Genomic DNA, 27,406 nt, shown 5'->3' with positions numbered 1-27,406 from the left:
AGTTGAAGCCCAATGTGCATTTTAAATTTTTAGATAGAACCGTTTAAAAAGGCAAGATGAAACAGGTGGCTTTCATTTTACTGTTTCTCACTTAACCCAGTGTATCCAGAATATTGAGATTCCACATTTATGCACGTCATCAATCTAAGTGTTACTACTGAAATGTTTTACATTCGTTTTGTGTGTACTTTGAAATCCAGTATGTGTTTTACCCTTAAGAGCACATCTCAGTTCGCACCATCACATTTCAAGTGCCCGGTAGCCTTGCGTGCCCATGGGTGTCACGTGGGCAAGGGCAGCTCTGGAAGCTGTATCGCTGAGCTTATAGAGTGAGCTGGGAAGGCTGCCAGAATGCCATCTGGGCCCACGGGACCACTGCAGCATTTGAGATGGGGTCCTCATCACATTCTTCTGCTATCATTGTTTTTCAAAAGCTTTAAACCTTAATCACTTACGTGATAGATAAAAATTCTTTACCTTTTTATAGGGTGTTTCCATTATAGGATACTTTTCTTATGTTCTCCTTCGCACCTAAAACTGCGAGGGAAGCAGACAGGTAACCATTCCTTCTGGCCAGTGGTTATTGAGGGTCTACCAGGTGCTAGGCCTTGATGCACATACAGCTCCGGCCTTCTCGGAGCTCAGAGTCCAGCGGAGGAGAAAAACAAATCACTGTGTCATTGTGGCCAGAGAACTATAGTGGGAATGTGAGCCGGGTCGATAGAAACCCAAGACAAACACCTCCATTCTGCCCCAGATGCCAGGGCACGCTCTTCAGAGGAGGAGTTGTATTTGAGTAGAAAGATGCAGAATGAGGAGACTTTTGCTGATGAATGGGGGTGAAGAGGAAACACATTCTGAACATGATCCATTTGGGTTAGAACCCTGAACCTGGTGAGACCACTTCACAGCCCAGACAGGTTAGGCCACGTGCTTGACATCCATCCAGGTGTTCATAGGAGAAGGGTCTGGAGCCCAGGAATGTGGGTTAGCCATGCCTAGAGCCGCCGCTCATCTGGAAAAGGTAGTTCCTGGGCAAGACCGATGGAAGGGAGGGAGCAGGTCGGGGAGGGGCCTATGCTGGACCTTGGTGATCAGATGACCCCAATTCCGGGTCCAGGTCCTTTCCTGCCTGCAGCGACCTTTTTTTTTTCTGTTTGTTTGTTTGTTTTGTTTTGAGATCTGAAATAAGAATGTTTTGCATTCCATTCTGTACTGTCATTACATTCAAGTTCAGTGAGCTTTAAGTGCTGTCTGCAGTATTTCTACTGTAGTTATCAAGGCGTTTGGGGGGGTGAGGGGGAGAAATCACCACTTCCAGATGTCTCCCACCCGAGGTGAACTGACTGCCCATCCCGAATCTCATGCAGGGTTCCGACCCAGACAGGGTGCTGGGCTTTTGTCTACACCAGGCCCTTGGCCACCACTAGGGCAGCACAGAGACAGGGCCGCATGCCCTCCAGGAATGGCGAGCCTCCTCTACATTCAGCAGTTTTTATTTTTATCTCATCAGCATGTTCCTCTTTTTAAAGTGTGAATCCCAGTGACCTGAGCTGTCTGCCTGGGCCTCGGCCAGTGGGACCAGGTTACTCCAGTTCAGCGGTGGCCCTGGGCTGGGGTGGCAGTGACAGGGTTCCCTGTGTGACTGGATGGGGGCGGGGTGAGGCAGGCTGACCCTGGCCAGGGGCGAAAGTGGCCTACCAGACTGACAGGTTCTCAGTCTGGGAAAACGTTATGCCAAAAGTAAACTGGGGCCTGTATCCCCCTCCCCCACTCCCTTCCTAGCAGCCCTTTTAAAAGAACAAGCAAAGTTTGCAAAATTCAGATGTTAATATTTAGAGACACGAAATCCAGTGTGGGTACCTCTCCGAGTTGGACTCTTGGTAGATTTCAGACCTGCTGGCTTTGGCATTCACGCTTCTGAGGCTCTGATGAGATCTTATCAGTGCCCATGAGTCAGAACAGCAGGGTTTCCTGCTCCGAGGCTGAGCAGTGGGGGGGAGCACCTTCCCTGGAATCGACTCCCCAGGCTCTCGGGGGAGGGGATGGTGGAGTTTTTAGAGACAGGAAGGCAGTGGCCTGCCCTGCCCTTCTGTTGGCTGATGCCTGAAACTCACTTGAGTCAGAGGGCAGTGGGCCCCCCGCTGTACTAGGGCCGGTGTTAAGTCTGTTTCCCACGTAGGGCCCTGAGTGCCACACAGCTATTCTGTGAGCTTGTCATCATTAGAGGCACTTTTCTTTCTGCAGGGTAGTGGTTCTCCAAGTGTGCTCGCTGGACCAGCGGCAGCAGCACCTAGCAACTTGTTAGAAATACAGATTCTCAGGCCCCACCCACAATCTTTAGAATGAGGCCTCTGGGCAGAGGCCCAGCTCTGTGTTTGAACAAGCCCTCCAGGCAACCCTGATGCATTCTAAAGCTTGGGAACCCCAACCCAAGTGGTGAAGAGCTAGTCTGGAGCTAGTCTGGACCCAAATCTCAGGGGTGTGGATAACCTGTCTATGCCTAGTATCCTCCTCTGTAGATTGGGGGTACTAATAGGACCCGCTTTGTGGGGCCGTGTAGCACATACTGCATTCAGTATCGTATGTTAAAACCAGGGACAGTGTTGAGCACGTGGTAAGCACACCCTAAGTGTTTGCTCCAACTTGCTCAGAGTCAGCCAGCTTAGATCCTAGGGCTATTTGATCTCAAGGCCATTTCCTCATTTTATTGTGCCAGCTGTCCCTTAGAAATCTAAGTCATTTAGCTGTTACGCCATCTCATTCTGCAAAATATGCAGGCTGCTTGGTAGGCCCAGGCTAGCAAAGGGGTTTCCTTCCTCATTGCCAGCTCTAGTTCCTTCGTAGGAGCTGAGCTGCTTGGAATCCCGAGAGAGAGGGAAGTTGAAGGCCAAGGGTGAACTTAGCATACGTGTGCAGTTATGGATTAGCGAGGTCTGTCCGAGTACGCAGTAGGGTTCTTTGCTCCTGTTGTTGGTGGTTGTTGGGCAATTTAGTGTGAATTTCTGACCCGACTGGGTTTAGGGGGAAACTAAGAGTCACCACGGAATGCCACAGGCCAGAGGGATTGTGTGGGCTCCATGTGTTCAGGGCAGATTAGCAGGAGGCCGCGTGTGGGCTGTGGGCTGTGCCTGGCCCCAGAAGCACTGTGCTCCTTGCCCTGATGCTGTCTCTTTTGGGACTTGGGGGTGGCTGTGGCCACAGGGAAGGGCTGGCTGAGGGCCTGGATCTTCTGAGTCCTGGCCGCATAGCTTTCAATTTCATCATGACTAACAGGAGCTTTTAGCCCCAATTTGCAGATATGAAAAGGGTGGCCATGACAAAGTACCACGGATTAGGTGGTTTAAACAACAGAAGTTCTTTATTTTTTCTCATGGTTCTGGGAACTAAAAGCAGGGTTGGTTTCTTCCGAGTGCTGTGTCCTTGGCTTGTAGATGACCGTCTTCTCTCTGTGTCTTCATATGATCTTCCGTCTGTATCTGTCTGCATTTAAATTTCTTCTTCTTATAAGGACACCTGTCATGTTGGATTAGGACCACCCTAATGGCCTCATTTGAACTTAATTGCCTTTTTAAAGAGCCGATCGCGATCACATTCTGAGGTACAAGGCATTAGGACTTCCACATACAGATTTTTTGGGGGTGAAGGGCACGATTCAGAGCGTTTCAGGAAAAGAGTTTCAGGGACACAGCAGGCACCAGCATGTTAATAGGGATCAAGAAAGATGGGCTCCAGAAAGATCAATGGTGAAAGTGGGTTTAGAGCGCGCATGGAAGGAAGCAGGGGGAGGGAATGTGATCCAACTTTCAAAAGCACAGTTGGGCCTTCTGGTCTCAGAAAAGAGGGGTAGAATCTCTTCTGAGTGGGGGGGACACCCAAGAAGACGGGACAAATACAGAAGAAGGAGGTCATGCTGCAAAGTGGACTTCATCGCTCAAGGTCTGCTGGGCTGAGTACTCTGTGCCATCTGATTTTTCACATAGAGATTCTACAGGAAATAGATGTCCTGTTTGAGAAATGACAGTTGTACTCCCACCGAGCCCCTGGGAGCCTCCCCCTGGAGCCCTCCTCGCCTCATCTGCTCAGGGAATTCTTAGACGTGTCCCATGTGAAGTTGGCTGTGGTGCAGTCTTCATGAAAGGAGCACTCTGAGTTAGCTGTCGTGCCTTCATTCGGTGGTTCGCAAAGTGTGGTTCCCGGGCTGGCCGCATCTGCCTCTCCTGGGAACTTGTTCACAATACGAATCCTCAGGCCCCACCTCAGGCCAACTTCCGTAGAAAACTCTGGGGTGGGGCCCAGCGATCTGTTTTAACAACATTCCAGGTAATGCTCCCTAAAGCCCAGAGCCACTGTCCTCAATCCAAAAATACAAGCAGGCAGTTCCTGGAAATGAACACAGGAGCCTCCAAGCAGCTTTGTCTGCTTCCCTCCCGCCTGCTTCCTGGACAAGCTTTTGAGGTTGTCAGCTGGAACCATGCTGTGGAATTCCCTGAGCTTGGAGAACTGGGCTGGTAAAGTTAGAGGTCCCTGTCTTACAGGCAGCTTTCCTGGCCCGACTCCGCTCACAAGGTTCTGAGCCAGCCGGTCATGGCGGAGGGGGTCAGAGGGACAGGGAGGGGGCCGCCTGGGCCTCCCTCCCTGAACTCTGTGTTTTAAATTGAAGACAGTGAAGGACCGGAGGGCCCTGGATCCCAGGCCAGAGGATAAGGTTTCACACAGCAGCTGGAATTCATAGCAGTGGCGTCAGGGACCTCTCGCTTTGAAGACTTGGTTAGATGCTGTTACTTAACAAAAACCAGCCCTGGCTCACCCGCCACCATGCTCGCCGTAATTGGGCACCACACTGGGTCACTGAGCCCCTAGTGCTCCTTGAGGTGACCCGGAGATGAAAGCTTGGCAGCGGAGTCTGCTGCTGTTACTTGTAAGGGTCCTGACCTCAGAGCTGCAGCTCAATGAGGACACCCAGGGGCCAACGTGAAGTGCTAGAGAGGTAGAGTGGGTTTTTGCCTCTGCAATTTGGAGACCGGCTGCATCCCCACATATCTGAAGCTGACACCAGAAGCCAGGGGTTGACATTTTGCAGATAACCAAGACTCTCAACAAAGAATAAGTGCCCATTTGTCGCTGCAGTGGGATCCTCACTCGCCGTCTGAAAGCCTGTAGTCACGATACTTGGGGGCCTTGCTGCCTGGGCTTTGCATTCCAGTCTGTTCTGCACCGAGGAACACAGTGTTGTGGTTAGATCCTGGGAACTCAGGGCCAGCACTGTCCCCTGATGTAGGAGGGAAGAGCAGGTAACTGCTTTCCATGTCACTCCCTCCCCCTTCTGGAACACCTCTGGGCTTCTCTGCAGACCACAGACGTGTGTGCAATCTAACTAAATTCTTTTTCTGCATTTTGCACACTTGTGTAGGTAAGCCTTCCTCTGCTTCTAAAACCACAGGGAAGGTGGAAGCCCTCAGTTTCTAGTTCTAGTTTACCCATGCGATTTTAAGCCAATGAGTGAAACTTTCCAAATACTCTTTTTATTTTTTTTATTTTTTCTCTCTAGTGAGTGGGCTTTAATCATACTTCTTCCAGCTAGTGGGTCCCTATACAAAACTTTTTGGGCAAAATATTGATAGTAGTGATTTGTGAAGAATATTCAGTAATCTAAAATTCCCATACATGCTGTTGTAGTGTCTCCAAAGAAATATATCCAATTATCAAAGAAGAGGAATGAAAAACATGATTCTAGAACTTCAGCTAAGTTACAGAGGTCTGATTGTCCACCTGTCCCCTGCACCAGGCTGCTGAGCCCCCATGGGCCTGCCAGGGTGATTGGCAGGTGCTGGAAGACATTTCCATATCCCCTCCTTTCCACACCATCACTGAGCAGCTTTGATGAAGGAATTGAAAATGGCCAATAAAAAGTTCAGTTTCTATAAAAGTCAAATAAATGTATATTTAAATAGTGTAATAACACCTTTTCTACCGTTTGGGTTAGGGAGGACTTACAGAAATTACTCAGGTGGAAGTCTGAATCTACAAAGCAATTTTGCAAAAGTTATTTGAAATCTTAAAAATGCACACAGCCCTTGACCTCCTGGAAATTTATTGTTTGAAACAATTAAAGGTATTTGGAAAGTAGCATCTGCAGAGTTTTTCACCAAAGTGACCATTAGAACAGTGAAAAATGTGAAACAGCCTTGATGTCCAACAAATATTATTCTAACATATAGTATATTTATATCTACATATATATGACTCCATTAAAATTACATCAAATAATACTTAATGACATTCAGTCATGTCAACTAATACTAAAAATAATTGATAATTTAATGGCAATTAAAAATAATAGAAATACCATATACAATATGATTTCAATTTTATAAAATGTATATATTTTTTTAAAAGTTAAAAGGACATATATACATCAAGATGTTAATGTTAGTTTCTAGGTAGCAGGATTACAGTTAATGTTTCTTTTATTTGTGTGTGTGTGTGTGTGTGTGTGTGTTGGTGTTGGTGTTTTCTAAATTTTCTGCAATAATGTGTGTTCTGTAAAGGACTTCTTTAAAAAAGAAAAATTCCTGTGAAATATGCTCTCATAATTGCTGCTTTAAAGAACTCCCGCCCAGAGAAACTTAACTGGCTGGGCTGTGTTACCAGAAGGGGTGAACGTTTGCTTTGTTTTGATTAATGAGGACACCGCCTCTGATAAAACCCAGAGGTGAATTTTGTCTGGATTACAAGGAAGAGTAGCCTTGCTAAGAGATGAAAGGTCAGCACTGAAAGCCAGATGAGGAATTCTGGCTAGAGCATTGAGTTGGAACTGCAGATCATGTATTGTGGTAGATAACTTTCTAATTTCCAGTATGTTTTGAAAGCGGAATTTTTTTTCTCTTGCATATTCAATTAATCCCTCTTACTCTCTCCCAGTAAAATAAAATAGGTAACTAAGTTCTGAAGGCGGTGGCAATGAGTAGTTGAGAGCGGCAGTTACAAGCCTCACTGGGTGTACGTGACACTCCAGTTGTCACAAAATGTTGGGTGATGGGCAGAGGAGGGCGTAGAGCAGAACTGGACTCATTACATTTTGAAGTGCCCCTCCCCCCCAACCTGAGGAATCGTTTGTACTGAATACTCTGTGAAATTATCACCTATTCTTGGCCGGAAATATGTGATTCCATGTAAAGTTGAGCTTTAGAAATATTCATTTTATGGTGGCTTGACAGGCTTAGGATGGAAACATTAGAGGGTGGGAGAGGAGACCAGAAGGAGGGGAAAATGGTGAATTCATCCAGGTTAGGAGGGGCTTCAGTACATGAAAGCTTAAGTGGGAGCCTGAGAGGAAGCCCTGGAGGTGGGGGTAGATTTTAAGTAGAGCCTGCAGGTGGAGTTTTACATTGGGGTCTGAGAATCTGCTGGGAGTGGTTCAGTTGAAAATCAGAGGAGTTATTCTGAAGCCAGCCTTTGTGTGAAACCAAATAATTGGGCTGCAGCTTACTTTGAAATGCATCAGAAAAAGAATGCTGGATTGCTGAATGGTTAGTTGGACAGATGTGTGCTAACGCGAATAGAGTAGAATGCTAACAGATGTAGAATGTGTCACTGTACAGGTCTCTAAATTTTCCTGAAGTTTTGAAAATTTTCATAATTAAGATATTGGGAGCGAAAAGACAGCAACTAGATGGCGAAACCTAAACTTGTGGACATTTACAGAAAAAACTAGGTAACAAGGAGTCCTCTGTAAATCCCAAAATATGAAAAGATGAGGACACACACACAAAAAATGCCCTAAACCCTTAATTATTGACTTGGTTGCTGGCCAGCATGCATTAAAAAAAAAAAAATGTGTTGCTTACCTCCGTATTCATAGGATTTGATACACATAGGAAATATATACAATTCAAAAGATGAAAATGTTGGAAGGAAGCCCAGTGAATGCAGAGGGAAGACAGGACAAAAGACAAGGTCACCCCTGGAAGGTCACACCCCACCTGGCTCTGAGTGCGTTGGGAAGGGGAGACCCTAGGACTGTGGAAGCACAGAGGGGAACAGTCAGCTACCTTCTTCACCTGTTACCAGGTGAGGTTGTGCAGGATGGGGGCACTGTCCCCACCGTAGAAACACAAGTTCATTTGAGCTGCTTGTTCCTTCTCCCTCTCCCATTGAAAACCAGGGAGTAACCAAATCGGATTCCGGACAAGCGACTGGGGACGAAGTCTGTGAAAAACACTTTTTCCTGAAGGGAGTATTTTGTTCACATGATATTTGCAGATGGCTCCTTCTAGTGTGAAAGTGTGTTGAAAAATATTAAGGGGGAAAGCAGGAGTTCCAAGGATAAGCTCCCAACTCACTTGGATTAGAGAGGTGCATGGTACCATGTGAGAACCCCGTGGTGTAGGGACATCTGGGCCTGTGTCATCGTATAACCACCTGGATTAACAAGGACCAGCAAGCACCTGTCGAAGGTGTAAGGCGTCATCTCCTACCTGTTGGATGTGACGCCGGGGAGGAAGTTGGGAATAGAATCCAGAGGGACCAGTCAGAGTCCTGAGCCCGGGCTTGAATCAATAGCATCTTGAGCCCTTGCAACGTGGCCCCACTGTCCTCTCTAAGGCACAGCTAGTGGTGCTGAGTCCGCGTGATGTCGTGCAGAGAAAATGGGAATGTTTGTGAGGCAGGCTGAGAAGGAAGTTGTTTTCCCTTCTTTAACCCCTTGCATGAGAGTGAAACTATAACTGCACCTTAAAGAAAGGATAAAAGTAGGAGTTAAACTCTTCCTTCAAACTGAGAAAAAGGAACCCTTCAGTTTAAAATAACCTGATACTTAGTTCCTTTCCAACATGTTATACAACCTTATCTTTGGGGGTTTTCTTCCTTATCTCTTTTGGGGACTTGCATTTGGAATACATGGCACAGCTTTAGAGGTGTTTTAAGAATCAGTTCTGCAATGTGTGTTTTGCTTATTACCTGTGTGTATCTTTTTGTTTTCAGCTTTAGAGGATGAAGAACAAAACTGTGTTGCCTGCTCATCCCCAGAAAAGTTATAATTTTCTTTGTACTTCTTTGAGGGACAGTGGCCTGGCTTGATACGGGATTAAAGTGCTAACTGGTAAAGAATTTAGTCAAATTATTCTACAGTAACAGGGTGCTGCAAGTCCCAAAGTTCACTGTTACAAGGCCTGGCGCTGTGGCGTCTGCCCTTAGCAACCCCACCTTTACAGCAAGATTCCCAGCCTGCCGGTCAATCATTTAGAGCCTGTTTAAGTGGCTAAACTACCAGTTTGACTCTTAGGAATGAAAGCTTTATATTCTTGTCAGTTTAAAGAAGATGAGAATTATGTACCAGATTACGTCTAGATTAATTCAAGTTAAGTATTCATAGCTGTCATTTATTGAGTACCTACTCCACACTCGAAGGCAAGATGATATAATAACTGTCATTCCATTGAATCTTTACAATGGCCCCATTAAATAGGTAGAATCATTAGCTTGATTTTACAGATGAGAAAAGCCCATCTCTGATCAAATGTTGTCTTGCAGGGTAGATCCTCCCCTGGCTTCCCCATAACACGCTGGCCACTCACGTACACATATACCTGGTCACTCACTGCTGCTTTATCCTGTTTTATTTTATATAAATTCATCACCACTAGGCACCTTACATAACTATAATTTATTGTATATTTAATACATAATATATATTATAGAAATATTACGTATTAGATGGTTATTGGTTTGTTGCAGATCCTTCCTCACCAGTGGTATCCTGGAGCTGATGCGAAATGGCTCACGGGAGGCAATGCTGAACATCTGTTATCAGCAGACCACTGCTCCCCAGCCCTCATTAGAATGAGCTTCATGAGAGTCAAGGTTTCATTTTGTTCATTGTCCTATCTTTGGTGATAGAACTATGCCTGGCCCATAGTAGGTGCTCAGTAAACTTTTGTTGAATGAATAAAAAGCAGTGATTGCTTTGCTTTTACGTCACACAGACCTGGGCTCAGTTCCTAGCTCTTGTGTGGACCTTGCACAAGCCACCGCATCTCTCTGAAGCTATAAAATGCAGCCGAAATCCCTGCCTCTTCAGCTGAGGGTAAACTATCCCCAAGGCAGGAGTAAAGAAAACTAATACTGTACAAAGCACACAAATCATATAATCAACCCCTGAGCATTTTGTAGCTGGACTCTAATACATCTTTTTGGAATCTACAGTTTGTTACACAATGTCTGTCTGCAAGGAGAAATGAGGTGTAAGGAACTAGCGTGAGACAAGCTTAGCAGAGTACCTGACATCTGGAAAGCACTAGCCTAATGGCGTCCTCCTTTTCCCCATCGTGGGTTCTGTCTCCATTTCAGGCTATTCCTGTGTCTTTTCTTCTAGATTTCCCAGGAACAAAGTTGCCCAGTCTGCTGTAGTTTTATGTCCAGTAGTTAAACCATGCCATTAACATTCTAACAGGCTTTCCTGTGGGGCCTCAGACCTTGGATTAGGTTAAATGTTTTAGCCTTTTCGAAAGTGGCAGTAAGCAGGCAGTTTGCTGCTGACAAAACAAAAAAGTGCAGATGTGGAAAAGTGTTTCTCAGTCTCCTGTCGGGAGCCAACCTCACTTCTACCGTTCAGCTGCTCCATCTTGGGTCTCATCGTCTTCGACTGTTTTCAGTTAAAGTCAGGCTTTGTCGCTTCTGTCCTTTCTAGTTCTTTGTGCTTGAAGAGATTTCCAGAAGTTGCTGTCCTGGTTCTACCCTGTGGGTCTCCCTGGGAGCCAGGATCTAGGGGCTTGGGGGTGGGTGGGGAGGTCTGCCAGCACTCAGGAGCCTGGGAGCTCTGAGGAGCAGGACCTGATTCAGAAATGGATTCTCTTTTGGGTACTTCCCCCACATGGAGGCTGAAGAGCCCTGCAGTTTGAGGAGCCAGTCTTTCCATTTACCGAGTAAGCCCGTTGCCAAAAACAGGAGACCAGACATCATGCTACCCTTCAGAGACACCATCTCAGAAGCTTTTGGCTGCCGATGAAAGCATCTTTTTGTTCATCAGAAAGACACAGGCTCAACCCTGGTTCCAGGTGCCCGGTGGCTTGCAGTGCCTCCCGATTGCTCCCTAAGATACCCATGATGACACAGAAAAATAATGAAGACTCACAGGCCTGCAAAAATAAGAAGGATTGACAAATGCCGGAATCTTCTGGCATCAACTAGTGATAGTGATGAGGGAGACTGCTCAGGATCTATATTAATATACATGGCGCGAAGGTTCACGAAGAGGAGACCCTCCCTTCCCACCATCACCATCCTTCCTGAAAGTAATTTATGCCTTCCCCATTGTTGGTTCCTGACTCACACACCTGAAGCACATTCCATCTGATTGACCTTCCTTTTCTACCTTCAGTTACTGACCTCAGACTTGGGTCCTTGTTAACACATCCCTTTCCTCCTGTCTTTCTTTTTTCATATATCCAAGTAGAATAAGGAAATACTGGAATATAACCAGATGGGACATGGGGTAAACTGGCACAATTCAATGCCTTCTAGTCAGTTTACTCCCCAAAAGCAAAATGCTACAAGTTGGGTGTCCTGGTTGCTGTGCATGCTGAGAAATAGGATGCTTTCTGTCTTGAGTTGATTGAAAGTCTCAGAGGAGAAGGTGAACCTCACTAGAGTGAAGGTTCTGACTTTGCTGGAAGCGGTGCCCTTTGCCCTGTCTACCCCCACCCCGCAGCCAATATGGGAAGGCATTCCATTTTTACACAGGTGGGCAGACAATGAAACCACTGTCAGTCCACTCGTAATGTCTGATGGAAGTCTTTGGTCTGGACAAACTTTTCCTTGTTCAAGAATGAATAAATACGAAAAGAAAAAAAAAGTTTGTGGGGAAAATCCTACAGAACGAGGTAAAGGCAAGAGCTGCAGAAGACCCAGAAGCAGTGTCTACTTTCGGGAAATCGTCTACAGCAGGATGGAGAAAGGAATTTGGGGAAAAATGCTTGGAATCCTCAGCATACTGCAAAAAGGCCTGGCCTCCCTGGAACAGGAACAGAAAACTTTAAAGAAGAAAGGGTTGATAGGAGGGCAACTGAAAGAACATTTTTAAAAGGAGATGGATTAAATAAGAGAAGGTTTTTGGAAACAAAATCCTAGAGGAGAACTAAAATCGAAATTAACAAGAGTATGGAAGAGTATTAATTTGTGGTAGGCTGAATAATGACCCCAAAGGATATCCACATCTTAATCCCTGGGAACTGTGAATGTTACCTTACATGGCACCAAAAAAAAAAAAAAAAAAAAAAAAAAAAAAAAAAAGAAAAGAAAAAAGACACCCAACTTTGCAGATGTGATTAAGTTAAGGATCTTGAGAGACGGAGAGGTTATTCTCCATCCAGCAGTTCCTAAATGCAATAATGTGTCCTAATAAGAAATGGGCAGAGGGAGATTTGACAACAGAAGAGAAAGCAATGTGACCATGCAGGCAGATATGGGAATGATGTGGCCACAAGCCAAGGAATGCCGGCAGCCACCAGAAGCTGAAAGAGACAGAGAACAGATTCTTCTCTAAAACCTCTAGAGGGATGGTGACCATTCCAACACCTTGATTTTGGCCTTCTGATACTGATTGCAGACTTCTGGCCTCCAGGACCATGGTAGAATATATTTCTGTCATGTTAAGTCACCAAGTTTGTGATAATTGGTTAGAGCTGTGACAGGAAACTAACACAAATGCTATGGAGTATCAAATCAGTGGTGTGAGTGGAGGAAAAACCATGAGAAATGCTTCTGAAAGATACAAGGAAGAAAGATAAAAACAAGAGAAGTTTGTAGATGTGGAAGACAGAACAGTTAGCCCACATTCAGCTTAGTGGAGTTGGTGATTATTGGGATCAGCAATCGGGCAGCAAATACTTCCCTAACCTGACAAGAGACTATATGAATATAAAGGGCTAACTCACCACATTTGAACAAACTCAGGGAAAAGAGACCCACATCCGGGAATATCCTGGGAAGAATGTAGAATGACAAGTGTAAAGGGAGAGAAAAACATTTTACGAGCACTCAAACAGAGACAAGAGGGACAAAAAGCAAGTTGACTTTAGACTTATTCTCTATAACAAAGCGCCTGAATCTACAGAACCTGTCAGAAAGTTAGAACACCTGGAAAGTTTCTTTTTTTTTTAAATTCAGATATATTCCCAGGTCACATATCGCCTCTACCTAGATGTGGGGTCAGGGAACCTAAAACATTGAAAGGTCTGATTGTCGAGTAAATTTACGAACCACCTACAAAGTTTTAGCAGTTCTGTTGTAACCCAACAATTTTATACTCAACTGTGTTGTATTTTGCATATGAGGGCAATCAACAAAACATTCTTCGATATGCAAGGGCGTGGGAAAGTATACAAACATGTCCCTTTTTAAAAATTTATTTTAAAGATATGTTGCGGAAGCTTAAGGTAAAGCCAAGTAGAGCTGAAGAGTAGGTAGCATAGGCGCTGGAATCAGTAATAGTAGAGCTCAATTTAAGTTATTATTCTAAGTCTGGTGGCCAAACAAATACAGATGTCACGCATTGTTCATAAGCAATAGTAATGGGAAGACAATAGTGTTACTGTTTTATGGATCGAGCCCGGGAGTATTGTTAAGGGAGATCAAAAAGGGAAAAGGAGATAAATGTTTGTTATGCTGCTTGTCTGAAAAAGGTTGGTACCTCCCGAAAAAGTTGTTTCCTTCTCTATGCTAATCTTTGAAGAAGTGTTAATGGCTAAAGAAAGGCTCCAGATAATATGAATACCAGTATCCACCATTGTCGCGCAGCGGACCCTGCTCGCTGCGCCATTTGTCATGCAGGGTCTCAGCTCCCACTCCCCGCCCAAGAACGCAGGACACGGTAAGGCCAAAAAGGAACACCCATGGAGCCATAGATAGGGGAGTCAAACCAATATATTCTTGCTGGCGGCTGGGCTGGAGACACAGGAAGCAGGATCTACATAATCTGCCTAACAGCAGTCCGCGCTTGCCAGCCACCATCTTCTTGCTAGCCCCCATTCCATTCCTGCTAGCGTAGCCACAGCCGTTATATTAGTGGCCAATGGCCTACGGGTTACAGCTGACGGCCAACTAGCCACAGCTGCTGGCCTCTGATCACAGTTGATGGCCATTTACTACCCGAGCCAGCACCTTTCTATGTGAGGCCGAGAGCCTGGAAACTGCTTTTTGGGGTTTTGTCCCCACACTCCACCCCTACAGGGTCTCGCCTCACAATCTACGCGACAAGCGTCTTCTGCGAGGGGCCCTGTGCAAGGAGCCTGGAGGTGAATGCACTATCCTGAACACAGCCAAGCTCTCTGGGCACAGCCAGGGTTTCTCAGGGCACCACCACAGTACTTCTGGGCACAGCCAGACATCCTGGGCTTCTTAGGGTACCACCTGTCTCCCCGGGCACAGCCAGGTTTTCTCAGGGGACCACCACAGTACTTCTGGTCACAGCCAGACTTCCTGGGCTTCTTAGGGTACCACCTGTCTCCCCGGGCACAGCCAGGTTTTCTCAGGGCACCACCACAGTACTTCTGGGCACAGCCAGACTTCCTGGGCTTCTTAGGGTACCACCTGTCTCCCCGGGCACAGCCAGAGTTTTTCAGGGCACTGCCACTCTCTCTGGACACAGCCAGACTTCCTGGACTCAGCCAGGGCCTCTCAGGACACTGCCACTCTCTCTGGGCACAGCCAGACTTCCTGGACTCAGCCAGGGCTCTCAGGGCACTGCCACTCTCTCTGGACACAGCCAGACTTCCTGGACACAGCCAGGGCCTCAGGGCACTGCCACTCTCTGGACACAGCCAGACTTCCTGGACACAGCCAGGGCCTCAGGGCACTGCCACTCTCTCTGGGCCTCTCGGGGTACTGTGCTGGAACAACAGCGGCTCACATCAAGGTGCTTACATATTATCAATGGCGGCCAGTCAAGACACAAAAGCAAACATCAAACCAGTCCCACTACATGGTGGTATGTTCCCAAACAGTCAAGCGTCCATTAAATTAGGGATAGAAGGCAATTCCCCATAGTCCATAGTCATTCGCCAGGGCTGTCCTGGGGGTGAGGGATGACCTTGACCTCACCCTCATCTCCCATGGAGGACTCAGCAAGCATTTCCTCCTGGGACTAAAAGTCCTGCATCTGGGCTGCCTCAGTAAGCAGTTCCCAGCCCACAGGGCGGCAACAACCTTCGCTTTCTCCGCTTTCTTCGGCCTCTGCTGGTTGGGGAACCATCCACATCTTTCCACCCCTCCACGGGAATCGAGCTGTCCGGCAGCTGCTCCTCCTGGTCTTCCTCAGACTGAGCTTTCACACGCACAAACTGCTCCACTGCCCTTCGGAAAGCTTTGGCCAGCACCGTATCCTGCCGACTACGCCATGTGTCGCGCAGAGGACCCTGCTCGCTGCGCCATTTGTCATGCAGGGTCTCAGCTCCCACTCCCCGCCCAAGAACGCAGGACACGGTAAGGCCAAAAAGGAACACCCATGGAGCCATAGATAGGGGAGTCAAACCAATATATTCTTGCTGGCGGCTGGGCTGGAGACACAGGAAGCAGGATCTACATAATCTGCCTAACAGCAGTCCGCGCTTGCCAGCCACCATCTTCTTGCTAGCCCCCATTCCATTCCTGCTAGCGTAGCCACAGCCGTTATATTAGTGGCCAATGGCCTACGGGTTACAGCTGACGGCCAACTAGCCACAGCTGCTGGCCTCTGATCACAGTTGATGGCTATTTACTACCCGAGCCAGCACCTTTCTATGTGAGGCCGAGAGCCTGGAAACTGCTTTTTGGGGTTTTGTCCCCACAACCATGGATGGAGGTTTGTGTATGTTACATGTTGCTGAGTGGGCTCCGACTCCTGGTGACCCTGTGAATGAGTGACGACCACAGTGTCCTGTCCCAACAGCCCTACTCAGCTGCTGTGGCCTCGTGCCGACAGCTTCTTTTTATGGACTCAATCCATTTCATATTTGGTCTTCCTCTATTTTCCCAGCATTATTGTCTTGTCCAAAGGACTCTGCTTTCTCCTGATGTGCCTGAAGTAGGACAGCTGCAGTTTTGTCCTTTTTTTGCCTCTCAGAGATGTCTCAGGCTTCCTTTCTCTAGCTAAACATCGGGCTAAATACGTTACTTGGTCATCTCTGCTGAAGGCCACAGGGGTGGATTCAGATCCCTTCCCTCCCACCTCTTCAGGTATTCTAAAGATTCCTTAAGACCCTGCCTCAGAAAGCGGTACAGCCTGAACTTTGCAGACAGAGTCAGAGCCTTTCCCTAATCCCTACACCACGGTGAAAAGCTTAAAGGTAAACACTGGGAGATCCAAAAACAAGTTCTTGAAGTGCCATATACTGGGAAAAAGAAGAGCAAAACTCATCATAAAGTAGACCCCAAAAAGTACCCATAGATTTTTAAAAGCAGAAACTGTGCAGGGTACTTCCTTTAACCACGGTATACTAGAATTATATATGTGTGTATATATATATATATATATATATATATATATATATATATATATATATATATATGTATATCATAACATTTAAAACCCAAATACTCAGAGATGGAAAAATGTAATCCAAATACTGTGGAGTTCCAGTAAGAGAACCAAACGGCAGCCGCACACGAGGTAGAAAGTAACAAGGAGACCACACAATGAAATTTGAAACAAGGACTGTGTTTACTGAGAGAAAACATTATGGCTTTATATACAAGAAATCATTTCAATAAATGAATATCCAACTCAAGAAGACGAACAGAGAAACTAAAAAAAACAATGGAAAGTTGGAGAAAAGAATTAATGAAGATAAATGTTGACCTGAATAAATTAGAAAAAGATGGTAGACTTGATAAATCCTGGTGCGAATTTTTTCAGAAGCAACAAAGCACACTGATTTCTCACAAATCTACTTTTTAAAATGAGAAAAAAAATCTACTTCCATTAAAGAACGAGGAAGGGGGCATAACCTCAGAAGCAGAGGTTTTTAAGTTAAAAGGGATTACTCACACAATCCTGTGCTCAAAATTTAGACATCTGAATGGAGTGGACAATTTTCTAAAAAATCACTAAGAAATGGAAATTTCTGTAATTGATTCAAGAGGTTGAAAACCTGAATAGAACAAAACCCATGGCACTGTCATCAGAGAAGCTTCCTGCCCACTGTTTTGCAGACCGGGTCTTTCAAACCTGCCAAGAACAGTTGCCCAAGCTAAATTCCACATAGATTGTTCTGGTGCCACTGCACTAATTCAGCACTTCGCTCTGGAAGGGAAGGGTGAGATTCAGGTGTGTGTTTGGCGGTGACGGGGTTGAGATGCTGTAGAGGGCGTGTCTGAGAAAAGCTGCACCTTCCCTGGAGGGCTCTCCTCTCTTCCCAGGTGTGTGTGCCCGCTCACGTCCAGAGGCTGATGTCCAGTGTGTTCCTGACCCCGAGGTTCATTTATCTGCAGCCTTACACCATGCCCAGTCTTCCGCTTCCAGTCTAGGGCCATTCGTCTTCCGCTTCTTCATCTTTGCTGCCTTTCTTCCCTGCTGTCAGCGTCCACCTGGCAATGGCCCTATTTCCACTTCTAATTCTGTTATAGACCTCACCGTGGCAGATATTATCCAGTTGAATAAGACATCTGCCCTTAAGCACCTTACCTCCTCGAAGCTTATCTAGCAAACATTAATTGCATGTATTCTAGATCTTTCTAAGCATTGCCTGTCTCGATTTTAGAACTTGTCCTTGCAATTGCCATTTTTCTCCATATGTTACTGCTAGCAACTGCTTCTATCTGATTTGCCTCTCTTCTCACAGTTGAGTGCAGAAAAAGAAATTGCAGCTCATTGCAGCTGCCATCTGACGGGAACCCTGTTGTTTTCAGAGGTGCCGACCAAGCATTAGGCCACCTGATAGACACGCCCTACAAGCCCAGCTGTGCTGGTCCACGTCGGGACCTGGGAGGGCCTCAGGGAGACACAGACTCCTGGCTTGTGCCCAAGCAGAGTCCTCGCCCCTGGGAGCCCCTTGAGAGCAGGGATGCTATTGCGTTTATCTTTGCCCCCCTGGGCCTGGCACAGTTTCTGACATATAGGAGGGGTTCAGTGTGTGTTTGTGGAATTAGCAAAAGGATGGAAGGAGAGGAGGAAGGAGGAAGGAAGGGAGAGGAGGAGGAACAAAGTTGAAAATGGAAAATGAGATTACTTTCCAGCGTACGAAGTTAGAGGTATCGAATAGAGGATTCAGTAAATGGGTTTGTTGCTCCTTCATGGATGAAATTTCCTCCCAGGGAGTATCTGATGTGCTAGAAGAATCTGATAGCATAAATACCGAAATAAATACTTGGAACTTGAAATGGTTCTCAAGGTAAGAAATAACATTAGGATAGTTACATAATAGGAAATGTCTCGCATACTCCCAGAGACTGCCACCCTTAGGACGAAAAAAGCACAGCTTCCCGAAGAAATCCAATGTGACAAGCAGCTGCAGCAGTAGCTTCTTATTAAAATGCATGATTTCCATTTTGAAACTCAAACTACATAGACTTGAGTGTCCTATCCCCTTCTCTCCATCTTTCCTATCTTTTCTCCCCTGGCCCCTGAAACAATTTTACCTTGTGCTGCTGCGTTTTAGTAGTATAAGATTATCTCTTCTTTCTGCCCTCGCCCCGCCCCTCCCCCACGGCCCACACACGTACACACATTTAACACTATTTGGTATTGGTTTTAGAGCAGACGGTCAATCAGTTTAATCTCACATGCCAACTCCAACAGATTGATTGTGGCTCACTAGAGTGCTGAGAAAGATTCTGAAGGTGTGTCAAAGTTAAAAGGGGAAAATTTCCATGGAAAGAGATGGAGAAGGTTGGAGAGTAGCAATATATGTGTTAGGCATTTGCCATCCCGGTTCAAGAGGAAATTAAAGTGGTGAGAGCAAGGAATAGCATCCTAAATAGCATCTAATTTAGGGTTTGACCTAAATAAGAGTCAACTGTAGTTGTTTTAATAGCATTTCATTTGTTGCCCGACATTGTTGGTTTTCAGCTCAGGTTCTGTAGTGGTTTGAATGTCGTGTCTCTGCAAATAGGGAGAAAAAGAGAATTGAATATCTTAACAGTGTTTAAACCTTTACTCTAACCTGTTGATATCTGATCCTAAATTGGCCTTTATGATCATGGAAAGGGGCAGAAATGAGAGACTATTTAAAAAGTGTAAATACTTTCCAGTGCTTATTTCAGAAGCAATTTAAGCCTCTGAAACACCTGGAAACACCTTAGCATGTAAATTGCTGTCCACATTGGTAACCTGGAATCTAGACTCATGCGTTGGGAATAAGAATGTGCTGAGTGGCCCATAGCTTTGCCCTGCCACCAGACACATCCCATTAATGGCAGACATTTGTACAAATACACGTAACACCCGCCACCAAAGGAGAACACCCTCAGTCATTTCATTTGAGGCATTCTTTTTCAGATGGAGAAACTGAGGCATCGCCATTGATTTTACCTATCCAAGCTGGAAGGGGTGCGCTAGCATAGTGACCTGGCTTGTAGGTGTCTGGGCCCTGCCAGGAGGGCAGTATTAGTCCTTGAGTGCTTTCCACATGTCAGGTACAGGCACTGCAAATGCATGTGGGAAGACCCGTGAGCCCCCAGCCTCAAGGAGCTTCCACGCTGGTTGGGAGGAAACAGACTAAAGCACCCCAACAAATAAATGCTTGAAGATGCCAGTAAATGCCCTGAAAAAAGTAAAACATGGTGACCAGGGACCCTGCTTGGAGGAGACAGGATTTGCATTTACACTGAAATGACGCACTGAGTCGGACTCCATGTTGTAAAGATCTTGAGGAAGACCCTTCCAAGTCAGAGAAACGACAAAAGCAAACGTATCCAATGGATGAAGGAAAGTCAACGTGACTAGAGCAGAGGCAATGCCCAGCGTCCTGTCCATTAGCCCTGATGTTTGCCAAATTGTTGTTGGCAATGGTGGTGGTTTTTTGTAAGCCTTTAAAACTTTTATTGCACTTCCTGGGATTGCTCTTAAGTAAGTCATTGCATTTGGTTGGAGAGTCTTGCTGAGTTGTACAGAGAGATTTTGCAGAATTTGTAAATTAAGGTGTGCCTTATCCTGAGCGTAACCCCTGAGGGAGGAGTGTGGTACAGGGGGGGTCCATTTCTGCTCCAGAGAGCCCGTGTTGGTTGGTGGGGACATTGGCACAGTGACCAGCGACCATAAGCAGATTAGCTGGGAAAAAGGGGGCATGGTGACCCCAACAATAGCTGACCCACTCCCTGAACAACCTCGCTGAACTTTGCTGCTTCCTCCTGTATGCTGAGGAGTCCTGCCTTGGCTGCCTGCTCATCGTGTCTGTGAACACTTCAGAACCACTTGTCACAAAGGGGAAAATACCTCTCCTGGAAAACCTGCATTCACATCCGAACTCTCTCAGCTCAGTTGCTGGCTGCAGTCTAGGCTCTGGCCCCAAACTGGAAACTGATGTTGTGTCCACCTGACATCCTCTTTCTGCCCTTGGTGCCTTTGCCTGTGATGTCCCTCCTGTGGGTTACCTTTGTCCCCGGCCCCCTGCCCCTGGCAAGGCTAACCTGGTCCCTTCTTCAGGACGCCTTCTTTGACCTCTGCCAGGCCAGGCTCCTCTCTGAGCCTCGGCTGGTCCACTGGACATAGTGCACGTCATATTCTGGTCTGACTGTGAGTTCCTTGTGGGCAGGGAGCATGGCATCGTCGTCGTCGTGGACCCTTGGCTACCTGCGCACAGTAGGGCTCCATCAATGTGCAGCTGAGCAGGCCCCCGGTCAGCAGTGATTTAGCTCTTTGCTTGTTATCATCAGAGACATCAGGGGGAGATTAATACTGAACATGAGCAACTGTTTTATTGTTTATAATCTTCGGAATTCAAATTCCTTACATGAAGCAGTGATCAACTACTTTTAGAATTTTTTTATATGGTGAAATGTACATAGTGTAAAGTTTACTCTAATTTTAACTATTTATAAATGTACAATTGCATGGCATTAAATACATTCACATTATTGTGCAACCGTCACCACCATCGAGCTCTAGAATTTTGTCCCCATTAAACACTAACTCCCCATTCCTCCGTCCCCCAGCACCTGGGAACCACCATTTTACTTTCTGTCTATGAATTTGACTATATGAGGTAATTCATATAAGTGGAATCATACAGTGTCTGGCTTACTTCATTTAGCTTATTTCATTTCTTAATGTCCTCGAGGCTCATCCGTGTTGTACATGCCAGAATTTCTTTCTTTATAAGGGTGAATACTATTCCGTTGTATGGATGTACCATATTTTATTTATCCATTCATCCGCTGATGGATGTGTTAGTTGTTCCCACCTTTTGGTTATTTGTGAATAATACTGCTGGGAAGATGAGTGTGCAAAATAATCTGTTCGAGTCCATATTTTCAGCTCTTTTGAGTATATGCCCCAAAGTGGAATTGCTGGCTAATACAGTAAAATAAATCACTTTTACAATTTAGAAGCGTTTTTAACAGTTCTGAAATGGTCATTTCAATTCAAACCAAAGGTCATCTTAAGAAGGGAGGTGATGCAGAAATGCAGGCTGAAATTTCAGACTTGTTCTTGTGACTTGTATAATGCTTGGTGACATGAAACGCTTTTTTCTCAAATGTGGTTTTAATTTTTTCTTACAGCATCAAGCTTCTAGCTGTGCAAGAACTACTTGACAGAGAGGCCCTGGAAAAGGTAAATATTTTGTTCTTCCTACCCCACATTCACAAACTGAGACTAGCAGAGTGCCACACACCAGAAAAATTCAACTCCCTGTCACCAGCGACAGCACTTACTGCAAAGTTGGTCTGTTTTGTATTCTTAACAGTGAACCATGAGAATTTTAGTCAGAACTGCCCACATTGCTCATATGCTGTGAACATTTGCTTGGCTCTTCCGGGTTGTGTGAAGGGAGTGGATTGCCCTGCTGTGGGTCGTACACGGGAACAGGCTCTCTGCCTCCAGACACCACACACTTCACAATGCCCACATGCCAGATTCCGTGCCAGCCACTTCACGCCACCTCTGCTCATGTGCGTTATTGTCTGGGCTAATGGATGATAGAATTGAGGCCCAGCAAAGTTACATAACTTGCCTGAGGAAAATGAACTAAGTGGCGGAGTTAAGGAAGTCAACTCCATCATTCCATTTTCAAAATGAGTGCTTTTTCTCATTCATAGTCAAGGTCATGAATTTGAGACCCTTTTTGAGCTACTTCTGAGGATTGGGAAATTCCTTTCCCACCTCAAATGGATGTTTTCACTATGCGTTGAAAGAGATATGCAGTGTGTCTCGGCTTTCTGGGTTCAAGTCAAACACACAGCTGGCGTCCTTGGCTGGTTGTCGGTTTAAGTTCTGTGTGTGAGGTGAGGGCGGGCTCAGCAAAGCAGGCTGGGCAGGTGCCAAGGAGGCTCCCAAGTACCACCCACAGGCCCCCCAACTCATACTCAGCTGCTCCCCTGGGTAGCGCAGGACTCTTCCTGAGTATGTAGCTATGGGTATTAATTAGAATCTGTAACATTACCATAAAAGAAAGTGGTTACAAAGCTTAGTGTTCTAACCACTCATGTGCTATTATTTATAGAATTAAAAATGTTTGAATCAGTGGTCAAACTGCGGGTTGGCACTAAAGCAAATTAAGTTTTTAGGCATCAAGCCGTGACATGAGAGGAAAGAGGGGTTTGGGGTCTGCCTCTGAATTTAACGTCCATCAGCCTCATTTCCATTACGAGTAAAACAAGGGTGGACTGACCTCCAACAAGCGACACGAGAACCAAATGAAGTGGAAGGGCTTTTTAAATGCCAAAGCACTTGAATCATATTAATTCTTAATTACGTATATTAATTCTTAATACACACCCAGCCATTAAAACACACTAGGTCCAGGAGTATATGAAGATTCTCTGTATGGTCTTAAAACTTTAGAAAAGTTACTTCTCCGTAAACAATTCTCTTCTGAGGACAGAAGAGAACAAAACTACAGCTGTTTTACTTCTCTATTAAAATTACCATCAGACAAAACTGGTGAATACGTGGAGCCCACGTGCTAAGGTGTATCAGTATAATTAAAACACAGGCACCAGAAATATCGATTAGGTCTCGAGAGCTGTGTTAACACCAGATTTGGGGAGGCCGCACAGTTAAGCCAATGTGGGGGTGCTGACTGCTTTGGGATCCAGCCGAGAAGGCAACGGCCGTGGGGTGGGGCTCAGACAGACTGGGTTTGGAGCCTGCCTCCCCCTTCCTAGCTGGGTTATTTTGGGTTCCTAAGCCTCTCTATGCTTCAGTTTCCTGGACTACATAGAGTGGGGTTCTTTATAAACCCCAAACTACAGAGGGTTTGCAAAGATTAAGTAGACGATTGATGTACAAGACTGAATGCTATGCCAAGAGCTGAGTGAGCCCCCAAGTTAGCTGCTGCACGTGGTCTTTCCCCTTCCTCCTCTTCCTTCTCCCTCTTTCTCTCCAAGACTGAGGATGGTTTTGTATTCTTCCCCTATCTCCATATGTGACCAGTAGAGCTTTCCTAGATGGTCTAAAAGGGCACAGGGGCCAGCGAGGAGCCAAGTGTGCTCAGTTTCCTTCTTTCTCCTTTCATTTGTGCATTCATTCATTCATTCACTCCCACTACAGGCCTTTGTTGAGCTTTCTACGTGCCAGGCAAGTAGCAAACATTTCCAGAAAAGTCCAGAAGCAACCAGTCGTCACAAGCTCAGTAGCCACTTGCATTTGGAGTGACACGTGGTGTATTACCTGGCGCAGTACTGTTTTGTGCACCAGTTATGAGAGCCTCATGACTTACAGATTCTCATGGACCTGGATAAGTTGGTCATGGAAGGCTCTTGGCAAACTGGAGAGTTTTGCTACTCAACGTGTGGCCTGCAGCCCAGCAACATTGGAAGCTTGTTAGAAATGCAGAATCTCGGGCCCCACCCCGACCCCCCATATCAGACTGCGTTCTGACAAGTCCCCTGGTGATTTCTGTGCACTGAAGCCCAGACATTATCACTGTCACTACTGCTGGCTAGTTCATCCTCAGAGAGAATCTGTGAGGGGTCAGCTTTTTGCTTTTGTGGTCAATTAAGCTCCTTTTCTTTTTGGCACCAAACGAGAACAAGTAAACACTATCATTCTACTTGTAAGAGCCCAGCTTTTATCTTTAGTTTGCCTGCTTCTTCCTTTCATTAAGAAAAATAGTCTCATTTGATTTAATAGGTACAGCCAGCAAGAAAAGGCCTCAGTTAGACACATAGCCTGCAAATCTCCAATCTCTTTGATTCTCTTTGCAGCTGGGCTTCAAATGGCAACACGCCTTTGGGTTTTGCAATTACTGAACTCCTACAACCCGACATTGGGGGACTGGTCACTTCCAGACAGTCTCAAACGTGGGGGCCTGGCACATGCCTTTCTCTTGTAAGCTATTCGGAAGTGTCATTTCCTTTCCCAGGTACCATTGCAGGTTAAATCGGATCAGTAAAACATTCAAATTATGTAAAACTATTTAATATAAAAGACTGAAAAGAAGTGGCAGTGGTTTGGGGTCTCCTGGACAATAAGACTTTCAGTGCTTTTTCTCCCTGATATCGGGCATTGTTATAATGACCTTAGTATTTTAGTTTAACTTTGCCAGCCGTTGGCTTGACTTGCACTTTCCCTGGATTTTGGTAGAGAGCCTGTCCAATTTTGGAAGAGCTGAGGCTTTCCTGGCTCCTGCAGCACAGAGGCAGCGGGAGGAGGCCCTTTGGTAGCAGAGCCGTGGTCTCCCCCAGCCTCACCTGTTTGGCTGTTGGGCCTGGCAGAGGACCTTCCTCGGAAGCCTGGACCCCTTTCTTCATCCATAAAACTGCTCTGTGTGGTGCCTGCCCCCTAAAACTCCTGCGCTTCATTTTCAGTTGATCCTAGATCACATTGTAAAGAGGCGGACATTCTCCTTTACGTACTCTGTTTTCTAATGTTTTTCTCTGCTTCCTTGCTACAGGAGTCCTTCCTGGGTCTCAGGTTTTCATGTTTTATCTGCCCTACTCACCATCAAACATGCTTTCTGGGGAGAGGTGAATGGTGAACATATGCCCAGTGGACGTACATAGATTAATGGTGAACATATGCCCAATACATTCATCAGTAGGGCTCCAGTTTTCACCTCTACAAACACTGTCTTAATTCAAGTGCAATAGATTGGGGTGGAGGTTGGGGACACTTGGGGAGTCAGGTGTCTGGATTTCTCTTCTCCACTGACACAATATAAAACCATTTCCCAGACAACAGACAGTGATTTGTCATTTATTTAAAAAATAAACTATAAACCATATAGTTAATAATCTTGTCTTTCTACCAATTTCTTGTTTTTAGAAAACTGTAGAACCATGAAAAGATAACTTAACATGCATAAATGTCAGGACATGTGACTTTCCTCTGAAAACGTGTTTTGGGTTTGATGAGCTTTTCTGTCAAACATCCATTAGGTGCTGAGAGCAAGAACTTGCTTTGAGAGGGACTTACACCACCTGACTGTTCTCTTCACTTTAAGAGGTGGACGCTTTTGTTTTTCTCTGAACTTAAGTCACACAGACTTGTTTCCCAGGCTTTATAAACAGGCCCAACTAATACCTTTAAATGTGGCATTGCATGGAAGGAAATAAAAATATTGGTACAGCTTGATTTAGTAAGATCATTTTTCAATGACCCTTTCAAACAGCTTCCTGCAAAGCTGCAAACAATAGCTTGTTTGGTCATTGACTCCAGCTGGAGGTCACCCTCTCCCTGGAAGGAGCAGAGGTCAGAGCATGGGCTGACCCAACCCTAGACCTGCCCAACTCATAACCATGGCCTGTCCTACCCCGCCCCGGTCTCCCCAGGTGATGACTCAGCTGTTAATTACAAGCCGACTGCATCCATACTCCACCCTCCAGAAACCGGGCTCTGTGGGCGAACACACTGGGCTTGAATCCACGCTGCCATTTTCTAGCTGGGAGGCTTCTTTGGGAAAGTCACTGAGCAGCTTCAGTTTCCTTTTAACATGGGGTGGGGGCGGGTAGTGTCACAATGACACCTACCTCACTAGGATTTTTAAATGAGAAATAAGTGAGATAATGTATGAAATAAAAGAGCTTATGTATATAGTAAGCACCAGAGCAACAGTAGCTACGTAACATTCTCCCCACTACTGCTTGTGAGTATGTTGTCATCGTCATTGATATCTTTCTCCTTCTCTCTTGAGAAGCCCAACTTGAGATTGATTTGTTCCCATTAGAGGATGATAAAAAAAAAAAGGCATTACCTCCCTTCGCCCCATTTGCCAAATTGTCTAGGACAAAATGTCAGCCAGTGTTTCATGCCTGCTGCTACTAGATATTCTTCCCAGAATTTCAGCTTTGAAGTCCAATTCTTCGTCCATTTGTTCCTATAGGTGGAGCAGGTAATCTCTGAGACCTGTTTTGGTGCTGTATGTGTGAGACACAGAATATGCATTTCACCAGCAAGCCTGGGACGAGAAAAACTGAACACAGTAGCTCGTCAGGGACTCTTCCAGCTAGTGGTGGGCAATGTTGGAATTAGAAGTTCATCGCTTTGGGGGGTTTTCAGAAGGAAATAGGAGGTAAATAACTGTGACATCGGTGTGTACGGATAACCTAAGGATGATGAGTGCTTGCACCTGTCATCGGTGATGGTGTGTTCTGAACACACACATGTGTGCTCCAGCTCTGTAATGCCATGGTTTGGGAGTGTGTTTCACTATGATTTGGACTTGCAGTTAATTTAGATGGTATGACAGTTGAGTGCTTACTGTGTGCCTAAATTGCGCTGTATATCAAGGCGGATAAAGTGAGACAAATGCATTTGAAGGGCATATGTACGATCCCAGAATGTCAGAGGTGGGGAGACTTTTCAAATCATCAAATCAGCCCTGTCATTTGGCAGGAGGACACGGAGGCTGAAGGAGTTGAAGTGTCCCCTCACCCAGGGCCCATAGCAGGTGTGCTGGTAGAAGCAGGACGACCCCAGTGCACGCCACGCTGGGGCCCCCTTCAGTACGGCTGCTGCCTGTCTTCCACGACCTCCTTTAATTGAGACTTCAGCTGTAGCAGACTTGGTGGGTCCTTCTACCTCTGCATATTCCAGGGGTGGGAGCAGACCCAGAGGGTCAGTCCCTGGTCCAGGCGATAGAGAACTGAAACCCAGGTCTTCCAGCAGCATGACTTGTGGTGACACGGGCATGTGCTGGTCGTCTCCAGAGCACCGTTTGGTCCAGCAGGGGAAACAGAATGTGTACTGGGGTTGGAGGAGGAGCAGTAGGAGCCTGAAGGCTGCAGATGTGGACGCTGCCCTCAGCGCATCCGGGAGTGGAGGGCCTCGCGG

At 46.0% G+C, this 27,406-nt stretch overlaps 1 protein-coding gene across 2 annotated transcripts in view; it reads left to right on the top strand.

Annotated features, from left to right (window-relative positions):
* The window catches only part of EEPD1 (endonuclease/exonuclease/phosphatase family domain containing 1), a 96,959-nt gene that overhangs the window by 37,601 nt on the left and 31,952 nt on the right, over positions 1-27,406 (top strand). For both annotated transcript variants that reach the window (XM_081079358.1, XM_081079359.1), the window contains exon 3: positions 21,694-21,745. In XM_081079358.1, coding sequence (XP_080935484.1) covers positions 21,694-21,745 — 52 coding nt within the window. The remainder of the gene's footprint in view (positions 1-21,693; positions 21,746-27,406) is intronic.

This window comes from Rhinolophus hipposideros (assembly GCF_964194185.1).
Source record: "Rhinolophus hipposideros genome assembly, chromosome: 18".
Taxonomy (NCBI): domain Eukaryota; kingdom Metazoa; phylum Chordata; class Mammalia; order Chiroptera; family Rhinolophidae; genus Rhinolophus; species Rhinolophus hipposideros.
The sequence above is the reverse complement of the archived record's forward strand: the minus strand, read 5'-3'. Positions and strand labels throughout refer to the sequence as shown.